The sequence below is a fragment of the Corvus hawaiiensis genome, chromosome 1 (genome assembly GCF_020740725.1).
Source record: "Corvus hawaiiensis isolate bCorHaw1 chromosome 1, bCorHaw1.pri.cur, whole genome shotgun sequence".
NCBI classification, from domain to species: Eukaryota; Metazoa; Chordata; class Aves; order Passeriformes; family Corvidae; genus Corvus; species Corvus hawaiiensis.
This window is the reverse complement of record NC_063213.1, coordinates 29,647,256-29,673,259: the sequence shown is the minus strand read 5'-3', so window position 1 is coordinate 29,673,259 and position 26,004 is coordinate 29,647,256. Positions and strand designations below refer to the sequence as shown.

General features: G+C 36.3%; 1 protein-coding gene across 1 annotated transcript in view; it reads right to left on the bottom strand.

The window, feature by feature from the left end:
* CNTNAP2 (contactin associated protein 2) overlaps positions 1-26,004 on the bottom strand; it is a 1,047,411-nt gene that overhangs the window by 298,060 nt on the left and 723,347 nt on the right. Inside the window, exon 13 of the mRNA XM_048297819.1 lies at positions 8,505-8,705. Coding sequence (XP_048153776.1) covers positions 8,505-8,705 — 201 coding nt within the window. The remainder of the gene's footprint in view (positions 1-8,504; positions 8,706-26,004) is intronic.

The following is a 26,004-nucleotide window of genomic DNA, read 5'->3' as shown; positions in this document are numbered from 1 at the left end:
TGATAAAAACACACTCCATGCCATAGGGAAGAGATGATTAAAAAGAAAAGAAGCCTTGATCTCTTACTCCTGTGTCATTCGACAGTAACATTACTGTAAATACTATTAAGATTTTACAAAAGAATATATGAAATCAGATCATGTTACAAATATCAGAGGTAGAGACAGAAGAAAATATCAAAGAGGAATGGGTAGTGAAAAGAGAAAAAATGTTAAAAGCAATTTTGAGATGGGCCAATGCTAGCAGAAAGCAGATTACTAATTCTTAAGGTGATGGGAGAAAAGATTCTGTTAAATGATACATAATGTTCCAAAATACAAATATTTTTGTGAATGCAATTTAATCTTGATACAATAAACTCATTATAGCCATGAATCTACACAAGTGCTACATCATTTTAAAAACAGCCTGACAGATCTTAAATACATCTTGAATTTATGAATTGGTAAGATCTATCCTGTAAGCAACATGTATCTAATTGCACATCTGTAGTTTAAACAAAACATCATCGTTGCTGTCGTGTCAATGCACAGGATCTTAAAAGGCTGCAGGTGAAACCCCACTCTTAGTTGTGGAGCATATATTTGCTTTATGGGGTCCATGTTGACTACCAAAACATTCCAGCAATTTCTGCAAAGCAGTATTGGGTACACTTCCAATGGAAATGAGTTAAGTAGGTCCTTTCTGTGGTAACCGAGACAGCAGAATGCACTAACTTGCTGCTGCTTTCTGAAACTGATTATAGTTCAGCAGCTAAATTGATAACTGCTTCCAAATCTTTAGCTGCTGCTTCTGAAAAGCTGAACTACATTTCAATCTTTTGCATCTTGTTAGCAGCTTCATCTTTATCCTTGCACTGGACAACAAATGCCCAGATTCAAAGCTTAATTTCCAACAGTAGAAATGGTAAGCATCTTCTCATCTTTTTTGGAAAATCTGTAGATGCACTTTTCCAGAAAACATGGTTATTGATTTTTTGTAAATCAATAAATCCTATAAATCAAACGAAGTATTTTTACCATTCCTTATCCTAAGAACCTTAGGAAGTGATCATGAATCATTTTTGCTGGCAACACAAATTTCTTGAAAACAGAATTTACTGTTCATATGTCTTTTCAGTAAAGTGTCTATCTTATGGAAAACCAGAGGATAATTAAGCTTTTTTGTCTTCTCACATTGAGTAATCTCACATAACAAAATATTTCAAAAGATGTATCAGGAAAGGATATTGTTGAAATTATTCCTTCTAAAAAGAAGTGATCGCTACCTGGAGGTCATCTCCTTCTATATTAACACCTATATGGATTCAGACCTCCACAAAGAAATCTGCAGGTATCTATGGCATGTGCCACAGGCACATACGGACACAAAAGTTCGAGTTAATGCACTCTCCTCCCTCAAATTATAATGACGATGCTATGGGGACCTGATTTTGTAACAGGTTGTACTTTTTGCATGCTCCCCTTAACCTTTAGTAAACCCTAACTCTGTCCTCATAAACACCCAGGCAATATTAAATTTTTTTTATCATTCAAAAATATATTCAGACGGAGTCTGAAATTGTTGGAGGGGATGCATGGAAAGAATGGGTTACATTACAAAGAAAACATGGGAAAGTAGAGAAAATGCATTCACAAGGTGAAAAGGGGAAAATATTTCAGGCACTCTATTTCAGAGACAATCCTGAAAAACATTTTAATAGTCTGATTTGATAAATAACATCAAACATGAATACACAAAAAAGTACAGTAAAAAAAATACTCCAACATACTCCTGGAATAAGATGTATCTGGGGCAGTTCATACCTCAAATAGTCACACATATATTAATAATCACACCATATCCATGCTGCATATTCTGTTCATATGCATTCTTCTGTGTTCCAGAGGTTTATTTGAACTCACTAGGAAAAGCCTGTACAGTATCAGGGGTGGGATCTGGCAACTTTACTAACAACAAAAAACAATTCTTACAAAGCAGTTCCAGCATTAACTGATGACTGTTTAAAGAGGGTCCTGAGAAATAGAAAACTTTCCAAATACACAAATTATAGCTCAATGCCCCAGGCTGTCAGGTTAGAATGTAGGAAAACCTAACTCTAACCTCCAGATAAAGGGTAAAAGTCCCAGCCTCAAGAAATCAAACAGTACTACCTCATCGATGAAAACAGGGCAGGCAATGTTTCAATAATAGTTGAACCCTGGTCAACTTACGAGGCAAAACACAGGGCAATTAATGAAGAAAAGACCAAGAGAAGATCATAACACAATAGGGAATGGAGCTCTGTTTTATGCACTGGAAAATGCCATTTTAACTGTGTTAAATTATAGCTGGATTATTCATACAGTTCTTTCTGACACATTCATCTCAGGAATGGTAGTGAAGAAAGAAACACTGGATATTTTTACTGCATATTTGCTTAGGAAAAATATACTCAGGGTAATGCAAATGCATTTAGGATATGGGTTAGGAGAAAGTAATGACAAGACACGCAATGATACACCACCCAGATTCATTTTGTCCGAGAAATTAATAAACTAATCTGTTTTGGTCATTCACCAGGAAAGATAACTTTTCCCCAGAACGACCTGGGTTTGTGAAGAAGCAATGGCTGTGATTATTTCTGTGAAAACATTAACCATGAATGGTTTTAAACAGCTTTTATAAAACATGATACAATAAATGGGGAAATTATTGCCTTGCTCTAACTTTATTTTAAGAAATAAAAATAGTGAATCTTTTCCCGTAATAGGCAGCTCACATTCACATAGAGAGATGGTATGAGAAACAATTGGTTTAGAACATTCTGCTAGAACTGCAAAGTTAAAACTCATATGCATCACTTTTCCTTAAAAAGGCATAGCAAAAGAAATAGAGCTCACTGCACTGCAGTTACTATTTCCATAGAGGATTTCTTTTATTAACAAAGCTCTTATCAGCTACTACTATTTCTAACAAACACCAAAGCAACATGTATCCTTTTCCACTTTAGTCATACTGGATTAAGACTAATTCCTACACAACAGCAATGAAAACTTGGAAAATTAGCAGAAATAGTTCACCAGCTAAAAGAATGATGAAGATTAAGTGAAATTAGGAGACTCGGTTGTTACAGTATCAAAAAAACTTGAAGAAATTGGAAAGAGACAAGCAAAGGTGCAGAGCAAAACAAAGACGAGAGAATGGAATATTAACAACTGGCTGGAAAAAATGAGCTCAAGATAACCATTTATCTGTCTAGCATTTACCTAAGAGACTGATGTGTATTTCACGAGAAACATTAACGGACAAATTATTTTCTGCTTCCGTTATTTGGCAACATAACGATGACCAAAGGAATCCCCAAAAGCTAATGGTTTCCACTTCTAGGACATGAGCATGTAGATCAGAATGGAGTAAGGTTATTATTCTTGCTATCCTTGTGCTTTAAAACTCACTAGAAGTTGAAATCAGCTCTTTTAGAACATTAAGAAGAAGCAGTCAGTCAATATTATTAAGGCTGGGCAAGATACATGACAGCTGAGGAGGGGCATGTTTTCCGGAAGAACATTGAAAATAGAATAATGAAGCCTGAACAAGTTTTGGAGAGACTTCCATTCATCACTGTAGTACTGCAGAAATCCCATTCCACCTTCAGACTCCTTTTCAAAAACTCTTGTTAAGCAGGAATTATATCTGCAACTAGCACTCTAGATCAGTTAATGGGTAGCGATGGGAAAGTTCATAAGTTCATTAGGTTCTGATTTGGACGGCTACTGAGGAAAAATAGCATATTGCAATTTTAAACTTTGTTTTTATCTCGGTGTATGCAAAAATCTTACTTCCTACTGGTGTTATGATTGCTTTATTGCAACTGAAACAACCAAACATCAAATTAAGTTTTCTATTTCACCTGTTTAGCTCCTTAATTCATGAAGCTGTTGTCTCATTTCCTCCCGAGACAAACAGGTCTGAAACAGTAATTCATGTATTGCAGTAACTCTGCTATATGTTTTTCATATGCTGCCTCCAGGCACAGTGAATAGGAATAAAAATTGGAACACAACACCAACAGATCTTGCTCTGTTGTCTGTATCTATGCTTTTAGCTCCCACTCTCTGATTATTTGTTGCAGTTCCTATAGCTCTGGGAAATGACAGACACAGGTACTGTGAATGCAGCAGCCCTTCTCCCTTCCCATGGTAAAAGGAAGAATGGCAGAAACAGCATGCTGTTCCCTCCCATTTTCTAGGCAAAGATCAGTGGCCCATGGAAAATTTCATACCAAGAAAGTCATGAGTGGGTATTATTAGGAAATCTCATGAAAAGAGTGGATGAAGATGTACAATTTTATTAACTAACATTTTGCATTCCATGAGTATATTGTATCACTGTTCTCTGTGATAATATTGTTTCTTACAGCAAAGGGAAGCTTCTTCCTATAAGGAAAATTGATACTATACATTGCATTGCCTCTTTCCTGCTTGTTAACCGGCAGGCACAAAAAAACTTTCTTCTGTCTCCAAGTTCCTGTTTGCAAAAAAGGCAAGTGTCCTATCATCTCCCATATCAACTGGAAAGCATATGGGCACTGAGAACCCAGAAAACAGACAACTTTCTGCGTGTCCGCAGTACTAAACATATTATTATTCTCTCAAAATGGAAGTTTCCAAGGAAACAAGCAGAAAAGAGGATATGAGAAATGTAATTGTAAAAGAGAAAAACAAACCCAAAAATCTGTTGGTTTTTTTTTTCAAATTTGCATACATATGTACATTGTTATTATGCTGCAATTATGATCAATAATAATAATAATAATAAAACCCATAATAATAATATGGGTTTACTATTTCATTCATTAACTGCCATAGTTACTTGAATTGCCAAGAATAAGCCTCTATCATGATGATAACTGCATATTCAAAAAGTAATTACTATCATAAAAAACTCCATATCTAAATAGACAATAAGAAACATCAATCTCACACTGATTTAAAAAAAATTCTACAATCTGAGCAAATCTGTATCAAAGTCAGGACCATAAAGGCTGTGAGACAACTGCAACCACTGCAAGATCCCTGCTTGAAAACAGTTTCCTCAGAGATTTACAGTGTACCCATAGTTTTACTGTTTCTTGTGATAACATGGTGTATTTTCAGCAAAGGTGTCTGGTTTTGCACTTTCCTAAGAAAGTCACCAAACTATCTTGACTAATTTTGTTTTTCAAATAATCTTTAGTTAAGCCTTTGAAACAGACACCTAGGTTTAAACATAATTTATAAAATATTGGGCTGCAAGTTCAAAACAAACTAAAAAAAACCCCCAAAGCCAAAACAGTAAAGACAGAAAATTGCATTTCCAGATAGTCTTTGCTGATTACTAGACAAGGACTGTTCATTCAGGTTTGAGCAGGAAATTGAACTAGATGACCTTCTGCAGTATCTTCAAATGTGAATTATCCTATAGCCTTTTGAGCTTTTTATTTTTCAAGTATGTTTTCAGAAGTCACTTATGACTTAATTTAAATGAAACTTCTTATTGCTATCTTCCCTCAGACTAAGTAGAAGTCAGGGGCATTATTATCTGTAAAATCACTCCCAATCCCTATTGTCAGCAATGATTTTAAACTGTTTGCTGGGATGTACACGTTATTTTGCTTGGATGAAAGCCCATTATTAAAAAAAAAAAGACATGAATATGAAGCAATAAACTCTTAAAGTCTACAACTCATAACAGAAGAATGAGAATGCTTAGTTTGTACAAAGTTTCATATATCCCTCTGAAATCACATGACAATGAGAATTCTTTGAGTGCTATGCCTGCAGCCAAAAAAAACCCCCCACAACAAAACAGGTTTGTTAATGTGAAGGCTTTCCTCAAACACAGAATTTTGATGTAGTTTCTGTTTCATACCAAAAGCATTATTTAAGCTATTAGCAGCAGAATCAGTGGAATTGTATCTATCTCTGCCTTGTCAGGAAACTCACAACTATAAGCAGCAAAAGCTATATTCCACTATTCGCTAGTTAACTACATGTCATTAATAGATCAATAAACAACTTGAGTCCTGATTTTTTAAAATATGTTAACTGAGTGATTTCTTCCTGAGAAGGAACAATGTTGTAAAGAGACAGGATTCCCAAGAGACAAAAAAAAGCAAAAAAGTTGAATTGCTTAACTATCTTCTGTGTGTTCTCAGTTCTCTTTGATGCACTTTAAAACAAAAGGACCTTTCTATCCTAAGTGGTTATTTAAATATCTGAAAGGGGTATGAGAAAAAGTCCCAGCCTAGAAAAGTACCTAAGGTCAAGGCCACAAATGCTGTCCTGATCCTGTGAAGCTAATGGAGGTTTTACTACTGGCTGCAATACCACCAGGTGCTCACTTCCTGAGGAATACAAAACCTCTTTTTTTTTTTTTTTTTTTTCATTTCTTTGTGTGGGAACCATTCTGTAATGATTTATATACAAAGTGGTAAAAGATGCCACAAGAGTGCTTTGAGCTGTGCTGTGAGATGAATAGGGTGGCATAATATATTCAGCAAATATGGCAATCCTCCAAAACAGAGAAAGGTATGAAAAATTAGTTCCTTAGTTTAGAAACCATACACTGAAGCCAAGAACACACAGAAAGAAAATGGATCGGCCTCTTTCCCACTAACACACAAATCACTGTGGTTCTATGTGTACAAACCCTTACAGGTGTTGTGCAAACACTGCAGAGTGATTTTTTGTTACTGTCTAGGTTAAAATAACCATTGTTGCTTCTTTCTCTCACTTAAAAGGAAAACCACCCCTACATTATAGAACATCTGTGGAAACTCACTTTCCAGACCAAAAAAAGGGCTTACAAAAATTTCTAAGAGAAATTATTTTTCTATGTAAAAGGTGAAAACATGAAGAAGGAGATACTTGCAAAGTATGCTCAAAATTTTCTAAGAACATTCAGGCAAATATCTGGAACTGCTTGCTTCTTAGAAAAAACAATCAGCAAGTTAGTATTTTGTGTGCTGCTTAATTGTCCTTTAAATCTAGAAGCTAGGGCAAACACCTGCAATTACAGTATATATTTATTTTATTATAATATAAACATACACTAACAAGTACAAATAGGTCCTGAAATAATAGTCTTGTACATATCAAGAAGAAGAATCTAACATGGTATTCTTTGCAAACTGTGAACTTTCTAAGCACAGTATCTCCAGCTCTATTACCAAATAAATTTGCCTTCTAAACACCTGCCAAAGCTACATTCATATACAATTTTCTGAAGCATATGCAAGCAAGGAGCTTGTATCCATCATCAGAATCCAATCAGAACACTTCTAGTTATGAACATGATTTGGGATCCTATATATTAAGGCCCAGGAAGGAACAAATCATTTTCCACATTGCAGAGTCACTGTGCTACTCTAAATTAAGCAAAATAACAGCAACAGAGACAAACCATGCATTAGAATTAGTTAAAAAACAGCAGGGAGGATGGAGAGGAGTAACAAGCATTGCAGTGTCTATTAACTAATGGAATGCTTATGGAAATAGGAATAAGATGCACATGCGTTCCAAATGAATCCTTATCTATAGCACCATAAGAAAACATACAAAAAAATTTTATGAGGAAAAGCAACCTAAAGTATAATACTGTAAGCATGCAGCCATTAAACTAATTTGAAATGCATCTGAGTTGCTCTTATCACAATGAACTCAGTTCACAATCACGAAAATATGTTTCCATGTATAAACCAGTCTTCCTTAAGTACCATTAAGATTTATTTAATATCAAAATCTATCATACACAATTAGGGCACATATAAAGTACTTGTTGGATGTTAATAGAGCTTTTAAAACAAAATTCCTTCTTTGTGTGCTAATTCTGGAACAACTAATTCTTTTGTCTTTGTCGTTTACAGGTAATTGTTGAGGAGGCACATACAGAAAGGGTCTCTTCTCTTCCAGTAAAACTACACAGCAAAAGAAGGATCTTAAAATGGATCTGCTTGTAGGTAATAGCATATAATTTCTCACACAATTGCGTTACTGACCATGCCATTCTCTACAATGTATAAGGCATCTGATTACCCACAAATACTCTGCATTTAAGAAACTGTATCAAAAGTGTTAGTGGAAAAATTCCAACATTCATTCAGCCAGTGCCCTTGCTGACTGTAGCATGTGAAAACTGACAACCAGAAAAACAGGATAAAGTTCAAAGCAATTTTTCAATGCCTCTATTGATTAAACTTTAAAAGCTACTGTGTTTACCAAATGCCACCTGCTATAAGGAGCAACAGATCTGAGAGAAGAACACACAAACGTGGTGCAATAAAAATCACTGTAGTAGTAAGCAAGCAGGCAAATTTTCCTAAGAAAATGTCTTCTGCATTTTCATTCTCTTTGCCAACTTTAGCAAAGGAGAACAAAAAAGTACTTTCAATGAATGGACTTATCTAACAGCAATACCTGTTAAATTGTTGAGATAAAGTTTCTTAACACTGTATTTAATGGCTATCCCATTCTCAGCCTACCTGGTGTATTCAGCAGCCGGGACATCTTACAAGAATAGGAGATAAACTGCTCACAGTATTCAGCACTACTGGTAATGGCAGAAATCTGATCCATTGTTGCACTGTAGTTGAGCTGCAGCACAGATAACTTCTCCACGCTGTTGCCTCCCACAGAAGTCTGCATTTGCAGATCATGGTACACAGTTGTCCATACTTTATCCTCTGAAAGAGAGGGGAAGAAAGACAAGACAAGAACGGGTAAGAGGCAGACAGTGGAACTGAACTAGAATAAATTTAGGCCTTTGACAAAAAGTAAAAATTTTATGCAAGGTATTTGTTGAGGTGGTAGTGGGGAAGGAGGGCACTGAACATGAAAAGCCATCATGTGACAGCATAGTTCCAACAACTGTGAGCTGAAGGGAAGAAACTGATCACCTTTATGAAAAGATACCAAAAATACCATGTTAGAAGTCTTAAACAACTGATCCCTATAGTTACATATGGGTCTAATAAGGATTAACTTTTATCAGAAGGACACAAGCCTGATGCCCTAAAAATTCAAAGCCTTTATGTGAAGAACAATCACGGTGCCTAGTAAATTGAACCATGCTTCAGTAAATAGCAGTAAAGTAACAGCGAGGATGCACCAGATTCTCACGTGATTACCTCACTTAGAAATTAATACTGAAAACATTTCCACATTTTTTACCCAAGTTATGTTCTTGGGTAAAACAAAATTACTGCTTATTGAGACTTACATATTTTAAAGCAGCAGCACCAAATGACCTTACTGATTCTGGTTACTGTATAGATAGCAACGTAAGAACTAATTGAAGTAGAAGGGAAATACAAAAGCTTCTGTTTATTTGTGAAAAGGCACAAGGAAGAAGGAAGTACAACCTCAATTTTTTGATAAGAAATACAGCAATATTGGCCAAATCTCAACACCTCCAACAGACTTTTTTTGCAGGGTCATGCAAAAAGTGTGTGATATCCAGCCCACAACAATGTCTGTATGCATTATATTGCTTTAAACTAGTGAGCAGCAAGTCACTAGAAATGTTACTGTGAACCATTTGTCAGTAGTTACCAGAGGAGATTTAAGATGAGAGATCATAATAATGAAACAATACACTCCACACTCTTCTTATAGAAATATTTGTTGAAGTTGGAAGGTAGTTTAGAAAGGAAACAAAGATGAGGCACAGAAACTTTCCTGTTATAGACCAACCATTAATTTTTCTTACAGGGACATTCTACTGAACCTAAATGAAAAAGATATTATCTGAGTAAGGCATAGGGTTTCAGAATGAAAACTATGAAGACTCAGTCAATATTATTGATACTGTCTTCCTGAAAGAATACTATTCCATCACTTAGGTGTGAAGAATTTTAAAATTGAAGTTGACTAGGTACCATTCTAAAAATCCACTACCTCAGCTGGTGCATACTACTCATATTGTCCATCTCACATAGACAAAGACTTAAATAGGTCAATTATCCTCTGTAAATAAACCTCAGAAAATTCTCTTTTCCCTATAGACAAACTTGAAACACATCACCACAAAACTTCCTAGAAGTGCATCAGATTTTGTCAGTAGTATTTTTCATGTATGGTTCTTCCACATTTTAAATTGTTTTTCTGTTTTTCTTTTAAATTTTCTGCCTTATGTATTTCTACTGCTGAGGGCAAAGTCAAATAAATCTGTCTTGGAGTAAAAAATGCAGAACCTTAAAAAACATTGGTAAGAATCTACTCTGGTGCCTTCACCTGGCTTGCACAAAAGCCCAGTTTCCCAAATGAGTCAGTCAGGCCTTTGCCACAGCTGTTCCTGTCATGCAACACCACTGACCACAGCTGTCCTTCAGAGATGCAGAAACAAAACACACCATACTGCTAACTTTGCTGTATTTATCACAAAAACAGACTCTCCAGGGAGATCACCTGGCAGTTTCAGAGTATACTAATTCACCTGACAGATGTGCCTTACAGTGATAAAACCCATAAAATGTAGTATGTTTTCAGTTTTATGTAGATCTCTTGCCTGTTAATGCAAATCTCCGTCATTCTAAAACTTGTGGCCTGCACTTCAATATTTTACTTACATGGAAACACTTTGCCAAACTGACACCTACTCAAAAGTGCTTCAATACTTCTTCACCAAGTTCACAGAAATGAGCTCACATACACTGATGAGTTTTGGTGCGACCCAGAGTAAAGATAGCTCTCCTCGTTACGATTATCCTTATCTCCAGAATTCTGTACTCTGCCTTATTTTCCAGTCTTAATTTTTACTGCATAGTATCAGGCTATTTTGGATTATACGGAATCGTGTGGACCCATGTGTTTGCAACTGATATGGTGTTAAGTCTTTCTAATCAAAAGTTCAGAGATAAGGTAAGCAAAGCAGACACATCCTCCACAGGTTGTGCACATCACTAGCCAAATGAGATGAAATTCAACAGGTAATGCAAGATGGTTATTATTTTAATATTCATATCCTTAGTCCAATAAAACAGTCTTTATAAAACACAGCAGTATTCTTGCATTGAGAAAAAAAATTGAAAAATCAGGAGAAAGGAATCCCACTCCCAAGCACCAATAAAAAAATTGTAATTGTCACCTTTCAAGTTATATAGAGAATAACCAGTTTCATTAAGAGCCTGGGAAGGAATTTTACTGCAGATTCATTTTCAAGAAAGGATTGAGGTAGTTTATACATTCACTGACAGAAACCTCTCATTTTTGGCAGAAAATCCGGTACATGTAAGAACCCAAAAGTGTCAGTAAGGAATGAATGTACTAGGACAGTTAGAATCTCTTATTGGATTTTTCACCAAGCAAAGACTCCTAGACTAGCCACTAAGAAGGTACAGGAATGTGAATAGCAATAGAAATTGTGTTAGGCATTATGTTTGAGAAGGATTTTTCTTATGGATAGCAGATTCTAGCCAATATCCAGTCACTTCCCCTCCAAATGATGCCTTGAAGTGGCTACGTGAAAACAGGCTACACAGGATTAAAAGAATAAAGTGGGTATTTATTTGAATGGCCTTCAAAAGTACACCTTGGGAGTCAAAAACTTCTGAGGGGTTCCACCCAAGATGGACACTGGGTCACGGGTTTTTCACACTTTTATAAGTTTGGTCCATTTGCATATCAGAGTTAATTCTCCAATTATATTTTCAAGCAAAGATGTAATTACCCCAAGTTTGCTCCCCCTGTCAGAGGCCTTAGTTTACATATTTTGGGGCCTGGGACAACAAGGTGTCCTTGAGTTCAGGCTCAGAGAGGGTTTGTTATGTCTAACCAGCATGAGAGAACAGTAGCTAACAGGCTATATTAAGTTTCAGAGTTACATACTAAGTAGTACAGGATTTGAAAAATATAAAAGTTAAAACCTAAGGCATCAAAATTAGGAAGTTTAAACTTTACAGTGGCACACTGAATTAAAGAAGATAAACATGCTCTTGTCAGTCAAATGCATCCTCTGAACAACTTCAGGACCTTTCTGTCAAAATGCAAGTACTCCTAATAGATAAGAACTTGTTGCAGCTTGTAATATATCTTTTTCTCAATATACATATATATGAGCATAAAGTCAATAATCATTTACAGAAAAGCAACTCAATCTCTTCCTGCTGTCTAAAAGATGATGGGAGATTGATTAGGATACACCTGGTCAGATACTGAAAATAAACCTAGGTCTTATTTCACTTGCAACTAATTTGTTGATAGTCTGGCTCAAATGACCTATAAACACATTCAGCAAGCTGTCTTGTCCAAACTCGGGAAGCTGAGCCATCTGTGCCTGGAGGTCAGGCACAGAGAGAGTGTGGAGGAAAATCTGTGGCTGGTGTACAGGTAGGAAGCTCCTTCTCTGGGTAAGGGATTTCACGCTCTTCTCACTGATTTAACTGTAAAGCACTGCCATGACACAAGGACCAAAACTGTATGGAATGGTAGGGCCTTTCCTTGGCTGGGAAAACACATTAACAGTGTAATATGGTCACAGACAAAAATCCATCTCCCCTCCCCACCAAAAGCAGACTCCTGAACCACAAATAGTTATATATCTGGGGCTGGCTTCAAGATGTCTGGAAATACTTAAAAGAGGTAGATGCCAGGCAGAAATCTCAGCCTTATCTACTGAATGCTGATTATAAACTGCTTTTTGACTTTTAGTCTTAAAAATTTGTTAATGTGTTTATACTTCCTGTGGAAATCAACTAGACATTTATAGCTTGAAGATAAGGCCAATATGTTCACTTATATTTTCAGTTGCTCAGGAACTCCTTGCTCGTTGAGTCCATTCTTGAGAGAGATTGAATCAGTAACCTACTTGCTGCCAAATTCCCTTACAGAAAAGGTAATGCTGATAGTTCACACTATCTCAAATACCTGTATCCTCACCATTTATGTCATTACTCCCATGTAGCTGAGAGCAAAATATGGTAGTCATAGTTAATATATCAAAACCTCAAAGTAAAGCTATCCCTTTTTTTCCATCAATAGTACACAGAAGTCCCATTTAAGGTACACAGAAGTGAAAAATCTGTCCTAGTTAACAGTAATTTGATACATACTCCTGGCAATTACCACCACCACAATACTGGAATGAGTATTCCCCTAATACACTAGTAGTTGTCTGAAGAACAGAATATGGCTATTGCTAACCACAAGAGTTTATACAGTTTGTCAGTCACAGCTGTGTATATGACTTACGCACCACCAAAGTACACTTTCCCTACACACGGAAGTATATGAGCTCATAACTGGATTTACTAGGCTATTTCTAGCTTTCCCACTGGAGGATAGAGTACCAACACCAGCTAATTGCTAACACTTCAGGAAAATAAGGGCCTCCAAGATGACCACTTCTTCATTCAAATGCATTTCTTAGAGCTTTTTTTAATGTTGCACAGCATGTTGCAGTTGCACAGGAAAAAAAATGTGGTTCTTCCACCATTATTTTGTTTTTAGCAGTGAAGAAGAAATATAACTTTCTTTGAATAGAATGCCTAAAACCAGTAACCATAGATTCTTAATAGAATTCATAATGGTTTTTACTAAGAACAATCTAATTAGATCCAAACTGCTAATACATTTGATGCAATTATAGAGAAAATAGGTTCCCTGTAATTTAGTCTGCACATTACTCTTTGCTGAAACAGTTCCTCTCTACCAGATTGATATTACAGTAAGATTAGATTCCTTAATTTAAGAATAAAATTGTTTTTTAAAAAAGGAAATGACCACCTGTTTCCTTAAAATGACAGTAAGTTGGCATAATACATTTTGCTGAAAATAACTTTCAGTTGCAGTGACTGACCTACAGTCCTGCCACCCATTAGTCCTTTGACCGATAAAAAGTGAAGTAGTTGGCTAATAAAATAATAAATAAATATTAGTAATGTTTCATTAATAAAAGAGAAATGAAATTTAGAATTTCCTTGATCACCAGCTATTTAAGTGATCAAATAAAATATTAACATAAGTGATTTTTCCCACTTCATATTCAACATATTTCATGATGGTATGATTGTATTCATCATTATGCTATTGACTATTTTGCAGATACTCAGTTTCTTTTAGTACTGAACTTTCCTCACTCATTTGCTTGGTGCTCAGTTAAGCAAGAAAACGTGCTTTTGACAAATAAATTAAGTAATATTTTGTAATGATAATTATCCAGTAATAAGTTTGAAAAAGAAACTTCAGAAAATAATGTTTGTATTGGACAGTTATGGATACATTTCCCCCCTTTTACTTTAACCTACAGTTATATTGATTGCTATTAGAGTTTCACCTTTTTTTTTTTTTTTTTTTTTTTTTTTTTGCATGAATGGACTTATATTCTTAAGATATCATTTTATTAGGTATTTTAGAGAAATCAGAAAACAGTTTTATTTCTCAGGAAAGATCATCTGCTCACTCTCCCTCTCTCTCTCAATAGATATGTGGTGTGGTTTTTTTTTTTTGTTGGATGCAGTTTCCTGACCTAAAATCTGGCTGATGTATGAGAACACCTTGGTTCCTGGTTGAAATCTCAGAGAAGATGATTTTGAGAATACCTGGGCACATAAAACCTGGAAGTAGTTCTTTATTAGACATCACGATTTTTACCATCATCAGTGTTTTTGTCCCTTCTTTAGATTACTGCAGCATGCTCTACAAATCACTCAAGAAACTAGACAAGATTACCCATTTAAAAGTGGACTGCCTTCTAGGGAGGGCAAAAATTACAATCATAATCATCTCATATTATGAGGTCTCCAATTTTATTTTCTGAAAAGACCCTAGTTGGTATTGTTGAATTGTGTGGGATGGTAACGCTACAGTCATTAGCAACGTGAATAAACTAAGCCCCTTTTGCAACGATGTTATAGATGCAAGACCTGATGTATACAATTGATGTAGAAAAAATATGACAATAGGCAATATCCTCTTCTCCATCCTATTATATTTCTTTCTATGTGTGTTTATATATAAAAGCTTAAAACTATATAGAGCAATTTAAAACTAATTCTGCTATGGACTTCAAAGGAGCTACAGTTGAATTTATAAAAATGAAAAATATACATTCGTTTGAAGTTAATGAGTGTTTTGAAAATCTTTCCTGAGATTTGCAAATGTCAATTTTGCAGTACAGTTACTCTGGTGATATGAACTGCTGTCATCTTGCTAATGTAGAAAATGGGGTTTAGACCAAAAAAATCCAATATTCAGGAAAAATAAAAAGAGTAAATGAAGTATTCTTATGAACTGAATTCTGTAGAAAGCAAAGTCAGTCAGTTTCTTAATCTATTGAGGTGGGGAATAGGATCAATCCCAAAATGTAATTGAGCCATTCCTGCACTTATTTTCTATGCCTACTCCTTTCATTCCTTCCTTTCATTATTTCTTGATCAAGATAATAATGAATTTTCAAATTTAACTATGAACTATTGTGTTCTTTTTTACTTACGATGGTGTCTTGTGAAGCAATACACTTCCCTTGTATTTACATAGTCGCTTTCATTACAATTCAGGAAAGGGAGAACTTTATTTATTTGTGAATTTACAGTGATACTGAATGATAATTTTCTAATAATTTAAATCTATATATAATAGATAAATTCAGATACTTTACAAAATAGAGTGGAAATTAGTGACCAAAATACAGTTTTCAGGGGACCAAAAGTTTCCAGAGAAGTGATAATGAAATGGCTGTTCCAATTCAACTTGTAGAAACTTGAAGGGAAATTAGTCAAGAGTCAAGAAGAGGATGACTTCTCTGGATTTCTAGAGGTGATTTTGAACAATTCAACACAGTTGTGTGTGAAAAGCTAATGACAAGAGTACCTTGAAAAACAAAATAGAGATCACTTGTGCCTTCAAAGAAAAAAGACTGTAACAACAGATATTGTTATGCTGAAAAACAGCGCCTGGGGGAAAAAGCTTAAATCTGATTTTGGCCCTAATGTCAAAAATTACCTCCTATGGGTGCTATTAGAAGCATGAGTTTAAAAATAATCCTATATTGAAAGGAACAATAAGTAATGAGATACAGTATAGCCATATGAAGGAGGACTTGGATCATTTAAGTGCCTGGTCTAACAGATGGCAATTGCAGTTCAGTTTAGATTAAGGAACATTAAAGTCAAGAACAAAGGCCATAAAAGAATTAACAGTGTGGTTGTTTTCAGCACAGTGAACAGAATATGGGCAAGAGCTGGAAACTTTTTTAACAGTTCAATAACTGAAGAATCGAAAACTGATTCTACTTTCTGAGGAGCAGCATTATATATAACCCATTATTACACAAATGGAAAGATCAAGTAATGTCTCCTTTAAAGTGTCCTTCAGTTCATTCTAGCCCATAATAGGAGCATATGCGCTTGAAAAAAAAATCGACTACTGCCTGATTTTTTTCTTTTACAAAGCAACATAGCACAATCCTTTAGCTACAATCCCAAACAGGTCTTCCTAGAATCACTGAAAAAAAGCAACACAGTTTTAAAGAATATATTTCAAAGGATATCCTGAAGAAAAGGGCTCTTCAAAACTTTCTGTATGTTAGCTTGGACCGTGAGGAAACCATTTCCTGAGCTATTCTGGCTGACTTTCTATTCTCATGGAGAGGCAGGAAGAGGATTGGTCTAATGCAGGTCTCAAGTGCTACCACTAAAAACTCCCCATACCTTTCATTCCCCCATCAGCTAAATGCTTGAATCCTCACCATACTCTTCACTGATCCAACTTAGTTCTCTAAAGAACAATATACTCCACTCTCCTCTCTCACATCCTGCTAATCCACTCTGCAGACAGACGGGAAAAGGAATATAGTGTGCTGAAGTACCCTTTCTAATTACTGCATCAATAAACTGAATGTTAGCCGACCTCCTGAAAAACTTTTTATTTTGCTTTCAAAAGGTGCCTCCAGATTGGAGAACTTACAATTCCAAGTTTTAGTGCATGTTCCTGGTAGTTTGTAGTTATTTCATCATTATTCTGAATTGTATTTGAATTACTACATAAACCTGAGCGTTGCCTAATCAAAAACCAAAAACTACCATTATACATAGTTTAGTATAAAATCATGTTTCCTGTATTTTTTTGACAACTGTGCTAAAAATTCTTTAGGAAATTCAAAAAACATTGATACTAGATGGACAAGATGGATAGTAGAATGAAGCTATGTTGAGACTGACAGAAGAATTTTGAATGTCTTTATTTGTAATCTCTCAAATGAAGTATGACTTGAATTCTATACTAAACTATCATGCCATGCATTATTTTAAAAGGTATTCTATGAAAGTTTTTAGTACACCTGTGGTTTGATATGTGGCACAGAGTGACATTAGAAGAAAGGAAAAAGCCAAGCAGACTTCATAGTAAAGTCAGCAAATTTAATAAAGTATGTTTAAAAGATTTTCCTCTTCTGAATGTTATGATCTCATTCTGTCTTAATCTAAATTTAAGAATAGAAGAGAAAAATCATAACTTTCTATGCTAGTTTACAGTAAAAGACACAGCTTGGTCCTGAGAAAAGACAAATATCCCACTTGCACTTATGAGTAGTAAAGTTCATTAGTATAACTCTTCTAATGGAGGAATTAAAAGTACTATAAGAATGGGGAATATATATCATGCTAGACCAATAAGAAACTTTCAACTTCTGGAAATTCTCGAATGTTAAGTTTTTCACTTCTCTGTAGACAAAGGATGCCCTCTCTTTCCCTCTCATCTCAGGACCACCATTAAAACACTATAACCCATTGCAGGGGACACTATTTCCACCCAAAGGGACAGAGTGCTTTTACACATATGTTTCTTTTAAGGAAATACAAATTAGCATTTTCAGAAACTCCGAGTATCCTTGCAGTACGCATCTCTGAAAGTAGTACCCTGTCATACAGGTCAAAGACAGTGCTGCAGAAAAACAACGCTCTAAGAAAGCCCAGTGCTGCACCAGCTGCCTCACTGGCTTCCTGCTAGAAGAAATCCAACAGATTCTTGCTTTCAGAAAGTTCTTTCTAACATAGGACTCATGAGAAGAAATGCAGGAATATGTTTATTTCCATAAACCTAGTGCTCCTGAATATTCTTTTTATGCCTCAATATAGAAATCAGAGCATACAGAAAACACCACAGAAGTTGGAGAAGAGGGTAGCATATGTGAAAATGAAGATGCTTTTTTAATAGATCTAATATTACTTTCTTTTTCATCAAAGGCTTGCAAATACTATCCCATATACTCCAAAACCACTGAGAAATATAACACCATCTATTGATAAATTTAATAGTATCATGTAGAAATGATACATTTTAAATTAACATTTCTGAGATGCTGAAAAATTCAATTGTGCATAATTGAACTTTGTAGTTCAAGTTCAATAAATTGAATAGCTAAGTGTTTTGTTGTATCATTATCTGGAAAAAGAGGTATTAGACTGTCCTGGCTCCTACTGAGGTACCAAATATATATGGAAACCAACTATTACAACAGCAAAACTCTTTCTAGAGCAACGACAAACTTGCAAGGAAATATCTCTATTCGCATTCATCAGTCTGGTATTTTGGGGTTATGGAGAATACTGCACTGGATCAGACAAATTCCACATATGGTCAAGCTGATTCCTGCAAAAGTCGACTACAGCTTATCTATGCATTCCAGCTTGCTTGGCATGGGCCTACCCTTTGGCCTCTGTCAATCACTCTTCTTTACATATGCATAATCTTTTCTCTTGGTAAATACACATGCACCTCATGCAGCTTTGCTGGACACTGAGCTATTTGACTAAATTTTATTTAGAATTTTAAATGATTTCTCCATCATAATATAAAAAGATGGTATCTGGAATAAAATAAGTAATTCTAAAGTGAAATTTTCAATGGTGATGGAATTCATTTATCAATCAATTACTTAGGGATCTTCAAGTGCCTTCTCTAATTATTAACCACTTTGCTATTTATTTTATAGGTTTGCCATATTCAACAAATAGGAAGTTTATTTCATTGAAGAAGACAAACAAATTATACCCCCTTGAATGTTAAGGCAGTCCTCTGAATTCCATAGGACTCTCCAAGAACAGAAGAGCATTAAACTATCCATAGATCTAATTAGAATAGTGACATTCAAAAGGTCTATGAAGTTCCTCTTGCCCATCAGACACATATATATGTACATATGTATATTGAGTGTACACTGTGGCAGATGATTCTCATTGCTTTACTTCTAATACTACCCTCTAGAGAGGATGAAATACAACCAAATGCTGAGATTTCATGAAAGCTATTGACTTCATTACACCTAAGGAGCTGCAGAAATCAATCTCCTTGCAGATTTCCAAATGCAGGTCTGCAAATGACTACGCATCTTTATTTCTTCCATACTATTAGAACAATTTGAAATGCATATACACACAAAATTTTGGTGCAGAAGGAACCAAAAGTAGACACACAATTTCTCCAATGAATTCAATGGGTCAAAGGTTTCATTCCACTTCTCTAAAGGAGACTTCTCTACTGATTGAGAGGGGGAAAAGTAAAAGAAAAAAGGGGAGGAAAAACCCTAACTCCCTCAAGCCCCAGGTTCATGGTCTGCTGGGTGAAGAAATGGCTGAAGGGCAGGGCTCGACGTGTTGCGGTGAATGGGGCTAGATCTGGCTGGTGACCAGTGACAGTGGTGCTCCTCAGGCTGCAATTCTAGAGCCAGTTTGTTCAATGTTTGCATCAGTGATCTGGATGCAGAAGTTGAATGCACAGTTAGCAAGTCCGTGGAAAATTCTAAACTAGGAGGTGCTGTTGACTCTTTCAGAGGACAAGAGGCCTTGCACGGGGATCTGGATAAATTGGAGTATTGGGTTATCATCCATGGCATGCAATTCAACAAGAACAAATGTTGGGTTCTACACCTGGGATACAGCAACACCAGACCCAAGTCTGACTTGGGAGGGGAGCGGCTGCAGAGAAGGTTCTGGGGGAGCTGGTTGACAGGAGGTTCAACAGGAGTCAGCAGTGTGTGCCCTGGCAGCCAGCAGGGCAAACCTCATCCTGGAGTGCATCAAACACAGCACCACCAGCTGGTCAAAAGAGGTGATTGTCCTGCTGTATTTAGCACCAATGTGGCCTCTCCCTAAGTACTGTGTGAGGTTATGGGCCCCATAATTTAAAAAGATCATTAGGATACTTGAATGTGTTCATAGGAGGACACCAAAGCTGGGGAAGGGGCTGGCAGGAATGTCCTCTGAGGAGTGACTGAGGGCACTGGGCTTGTCTGGTTTGGAGAGGAGGAGGCCGAGGGGTGACCTTGCTGCACCCTACAGCTCCCTGAGGAGGGATAGTAGTCTCCAAAATGTCCAACCACCAGTGTCTAAAGGAGAGAACATGAGCAGTACAAGTCTCTCTGCCCAGGAGGCATAGGGACTTGTCCCTCCCTTGCTGGCCTTGAATGTAGGCAGCTGCTGGGCATCCCTTTAAAGTAATCCGGACATTCAGACTATGCGAGGATGGGGATTTGTACCATATACATTGCTTTGGATGTAGGGATTTCAGAGGTGAAAGCAAGGCTTTTGGTTCCCTCTGCATGAACTGTGCAGAGATGTAGAGAGCATGTGGGATTCAGACACTGTTCCTTACCAAGGCAATAACACACTTGCTTACAGTGAGGTCTCCTAATTTCTAGTACTCAGAAAACTGTTTCAGAGAAGCTGAGGCTGAAACTCAAACATTTCAGTAGAGCTGAAATTTCTCTATAATGTAATCTACTGAGTACCTACTTAGTGAGTAAAATATCACTAAACATGCAGACTGGATATTTCAGGAAATTTATCACAAAGTAAAAGGCTTCCATCATTAATTCAAGAACCAAAACTAATCTCAGTTTTTAGATATAAAACTAGCTTCCATTTGTAGCATTTTTTTAGCCCATGAAAAAATATTGGATCCCAAAAGAAAAGCCATCTGTAAAAAGATCTGGCATTAAAACATCAGTGCATAAAATCAGTGAACACTAAATTCAACAAAAGCAAAAGATCAAAAAATTAAAACTTTTAAGGATTTCCTAATAATGGAAAAATCTTTGCAATATATATAAGAGATGTGAACAGTCCAGTTTTCTTCAAAATCTATTTTATTACAGTCACTTGGCAGATATTCACTCAGACATAAGAATATGTTGCAAATAAATGAAAAATAAAGATCCCTTTATTGCCTTTTTTTAAAAAAACCCAAGCAAATAAAAAACCCCAAATCTAAAAACCATACCTACCTAAAAGAAATAAAACATTAAATAAACCCCAGAGTTTTTTACAGAGACAAAAGGACAGACCATTTGAGAGAACTGACTACCTCAAGACATCCACAGGTCTGGGCTAGGAATTAGGTTTACTTTTTTTATTTGCTCAAAAGCACATAGATAATACTGACAATTGCTCCACATATGGTCTCATTCATGAATGTGAAGAAATTACTTAGAGACCATATGAAGCAAAAAGTATTATTGAAAAGGGAATAGGAAGAGACTCAATGTTGGTTTTAAAATATTAGTTCAAAATACATTTCAACCAAGTGTTAGCAACTGAGTTAATAGCAGATATTTCCCAGGCCTGGAAACAAAAGGACAGGGGAGAAACAGAAGTAATTTCAAGAGAAATTATCTTTGTTCTAGTTACACTTTCAAAAAAGATTATGTGATTTGAAAATATTAAAATCTAATCTTGAAAAATTGTCTAGTTTTGGCACGTCATGGACTACTAAGACCCATAAGATTGATTAGTGACTTCTACCTAGGAAGAAGGCTGAAACAGCAGCTACTCTAATTTGATTCTTCCATCTCTGATGTAATGAAAAATGTGGTTGCTGGTCCCTGGCACCTGCAGTGCTTCTTTTCCACTGCAGATGCCACAAAGCCCTGCAAAGCATTTGAAAGTATAGGTTTGCAATACAGCTGGGCATTAAGTAACGTGGTTTTAATATTAATATGACAGTTGTAGCAAAAATCTACAACAGCTATGGCAAAAGTGTCAGGCAGAAGTGAAGCAACCACTCAGAGCTCCAGTAACCAGTGGTAAAAACTGCAGAAATGTCAGAAGGCCCCTCTGAATATTAACTTTATTTAAAGTAGGTTAGTGCCTTTTTTTTTTTTGTAGTTTTTATTTCCCATAGATCTATGACTTCTAAGTAATCTGGTTTATGTGATGAGATAGACAAGCCATGAATATTCATGCCAGTGCACAACACAAGTTCATGAGTAAGGCCTTTTGCTAATAATTTTTGACAAGAAACACTTATGAATCTGCCCCAGCTGATTCTACTCTGCCTAGCAGAGACGTCAGTAGCTTGAATAGTCTCATCACACCTTTTGGTTAGTATCCAGCTGGCTCAGCTGGTTGTTCATCAGATGCTCACTGTACAACACAAGTAAGATTGACCATTTCAGCTTAGTTCTGTGGTAATTACCAGAACAACTTTAGCAATAACACATCTTCAGGTAGAAAAATGCTTCTGACAGAAACATGTCTGATCTAAAACCACAAATAATGCACACTCAGGCTTTGGAGAGATAAGTCAGCTTCTATGGGATGACCATGTCTCTGTGAGAACACAAATTCCTGTCCCCAAACTATTGCTAAGAAAAAGGGAATCCAATTGAGTAGTGATGGTCCTAGGTATCCAACACAATAATTTACAACATTTCCATTTACAATTGTTTTGTGATGGCATTTTTTCCTACTACTACTGACATGCTATTAAACATATTTAATATTTTTTTTACGACTACTCACAAGCTTATTCCAATGCAGTCAGCAAATGCTGGTCTGCAAGAAAATCTACTGTGATTTCCATTTGTGCATCCCAAAGTGAAGATAAAAAACTATTCTCTTTGGAGTGGTACAATCTCAAGGCTTAGGGAACTGCTTTGGCAAAACCCACAAAAACAATTTTAGGAAGGCAATAATTTCTTCTCACCAATTTTCTTAACTTGCTTACTATTGAATGCTTCACTGTGTGCAGAGTTAGTCTCATAAATCTCATCTAGGATAATGGAAGATCATTACCTCAATAGTTCTAACTCAGGGAAGCATATCCTGAAACATACTAGAAAAAGCCAGTATTTCCAGGCCTCCTGAAAAAACCAAAACTTGGGCTTAGTGAATGGAAAAAAACTCTAAAGCAGGAGGCATAAAAAGCATGTTAACTCTCTTAATAATGTGAGCTCTGAACGTAATAAAAGTGAACCCAGACCCCTAACATTGAAACACTTGGCTTCCAGTACACGAGTAGAAGGAGATCCTTACATGGGGCAGTTAAGACTTTCTGAACAAGAGACTTGGTTTGCAACTGCCGGTTTCTGTTTCAAATCTAAAAGTTTGCTTTGGAAGTCCTCTGGCTCTAGATGTTCCCTACTCACTGCATAAAGTCTCAGAAACTCATAATCTTATGGTCATGTTGGCTGGACTCTTCTCACTAAACCATATGGAATGCTAGCATTGGTTTGCTCTTAAGTTGTATCCAATTTATTTCAACTGCTCTTCACTTTCTGGTGCTGTGGAGCAAGTGATAATCTCAGTAGGTTGCAACCGAGTCTGGTTCTTCCAGGAAAATTCCTCCTTGGTTTTAATGAATCTAAGTGGTCTCTTCATAACATTTTCTGATTGACTACCATATTTTCAGAGGAAGCACTACTTTCTGTGACCTTTAAGATAAAAAAAAAAAAAAAAAAAAAAAAAAAAAGCCCAATTTCCAGATGATACCAGATTCAAGCGATTTTTGCCCTCATTGCTATCCCCCTTCAGTCTTTTTCCCCATGTGGAAGAGGTGGAGGGGAGTTTACAGCATACTTCTGGTGCTGCCCTAAAATGTGTTCTGAGTGCCTATACTGGAAATTAGTAAAAATATTGTCTGTAGGTTCACATTATAGTTATTGTACATTTGTTCTTTTTTGTAGAAAAGCACTAAGACTAATTTTAAGTGTTAAAATGCAAACATGTAAATAATCTTGGTGTCTGTTAGGTGTGTTCAAACAGAGCCTTCACACAAAAACTTCATAACACTTCATAACTTCATACACTCACATTCTTACATAATCTGCACTAATTCACTTGTTAGGAACTCCTGGGAGGGAGACATGGGAAAATCTTCCTGTACATCTCCTGCCTGCCTGGGGAAACTGCATCTGCAGTACTTTCTCTAGATGTGTGTGTACAGATCAACATGGGTATCCTCTGCAGCTTATTCATTGCCCAAGAAATTTGTTTTTAAAACTCATCTTTCAGAGCATACAAGAAAGCAAGAGAGAAAGCAAGAGCATACAAGAGAATTTTTCAAAGCAATAGTGACAACACAGCTTACCTGCCCTTCTAGACAAATTTATTTGGAAAATTACACACCAGGGTGGCAGCGCTGCACCTTGAATGCTGGTTGGAAATTCTAGAGTAGAAAGAATCTCTCTTCACTCTTAGAAGTTGCCTGTAATTGTTTCATCCCTTGACTATCTGTTTCAGAAATAATACACCATTTGTGGTCTGAACAGGATTTTAGATATTTCCTCTAAACTAATCTGCTTTTTGAACAATTAGCTACATTGATTCCAATTTCAGCGAAATTATCAATAGCAACAACGCTCAGAACAGGTAAACGGTGTTCTTCCTAGTCCCACGGTCAACAAGACAAGACAGTAGTAGCTGTCAATAAAAACAGCCCTGGATAGGGCTTGATGAGATGTTCTTTGCACTGTTGATTAAGGACAAGGAAGCAGTAAGGGAGAAGCACATATGGGAAAGCATTTCTGTATACCACAAGTCCCGCATGAACTTACTGACTCACACCTTCCAGGCTTTGAGGCAGTACAGCTCAAAGCCCACAGAAGCATAGAGCAGCTTTCCCAGTGGTGTAGTGAGTAGGCAAAAACACACATCTCACAACATCTGTACCCCCCTCAAACAGCAGATAAACTCTGAGAAAATATTGTCATCAAAATAAAATAAAATTTGCAAACCCCCACCACCAACTTCCATTATTTCAGGGGTTATTGAGTTGTCTAGCCTTAACTTGACCTTAATCTTCTGACCGAAAGAAGTAATAAAAGTTCTACAGAAAATATAAGTTTTGTTTGGCCTTTCAATAATATTCTCTACAGGAGCAATTTTCTAGGGATAACTGAAGCATATCACTGGCCTGAAGCAGCTTGTGCCAAGTTCCTTACATCCCCAGTAGGGAACAAGTGTGTGGGAGTGAATCCAGAGCTAAATATTTGCTTCTAACATTCACAGTAACAGTTTGAGGTAGATGGTACTGATCATCATTTTATTTACAACCATCCCTTTTTTCTACTCCCCCAGTTATGGGCATATTTCTTGAAATATAGGCTTGTGGGGTCCTGCAATGCACAGAGTTCTAAAAAGAATTATTGTATTCTAATTTCTGAGAGCTTGGTTTCCAACGAATGAGGAATATTTTCTGATTGCAGATGATGTCAGGATTTTTTCTTCTCCTAGACCAGATAATGAGACAAAACAAAGAGTCTGCTTTATTTTCAACTAAGTCTGCTATGTCACTCTCAAATGTCAATTTGTTCTCATGCTTTGAGGTCAGTACATGTTTAGTCATCTTATGCCTGATGTTATGGATGTTTGCTCCAACTATGAGCACGTGAAATACATCGAGATGATGACATTACATACTTTTATTCATGTACATTCTTATATGATGCTTCAAAGTCTGAAGTGGGACAGGAAAAAAGAGGAAGAATTAAAGGAATGTAGTCAGACATCCAGAAATATTTCTATTACTTGGTGACTTGAAAAGCCACCTTGAGTGTCAGTGATAAAGCTTGTTCTCTTCTGAAACAGACCAAATCAAGAACTTTGTCCTGGAGGCAGACTTCACATCATATTTTTTTGCTTTATAGTTTAGATATTTTCTCTGCAGTTGCACGCTGGGGAAGCTTTTCATTTTCTACACATGCAAGAGTGACTGCAGAAAGTGTCCAGAGATATTCCAACATGATTTAGAATCATGTGAATTTAACATGAT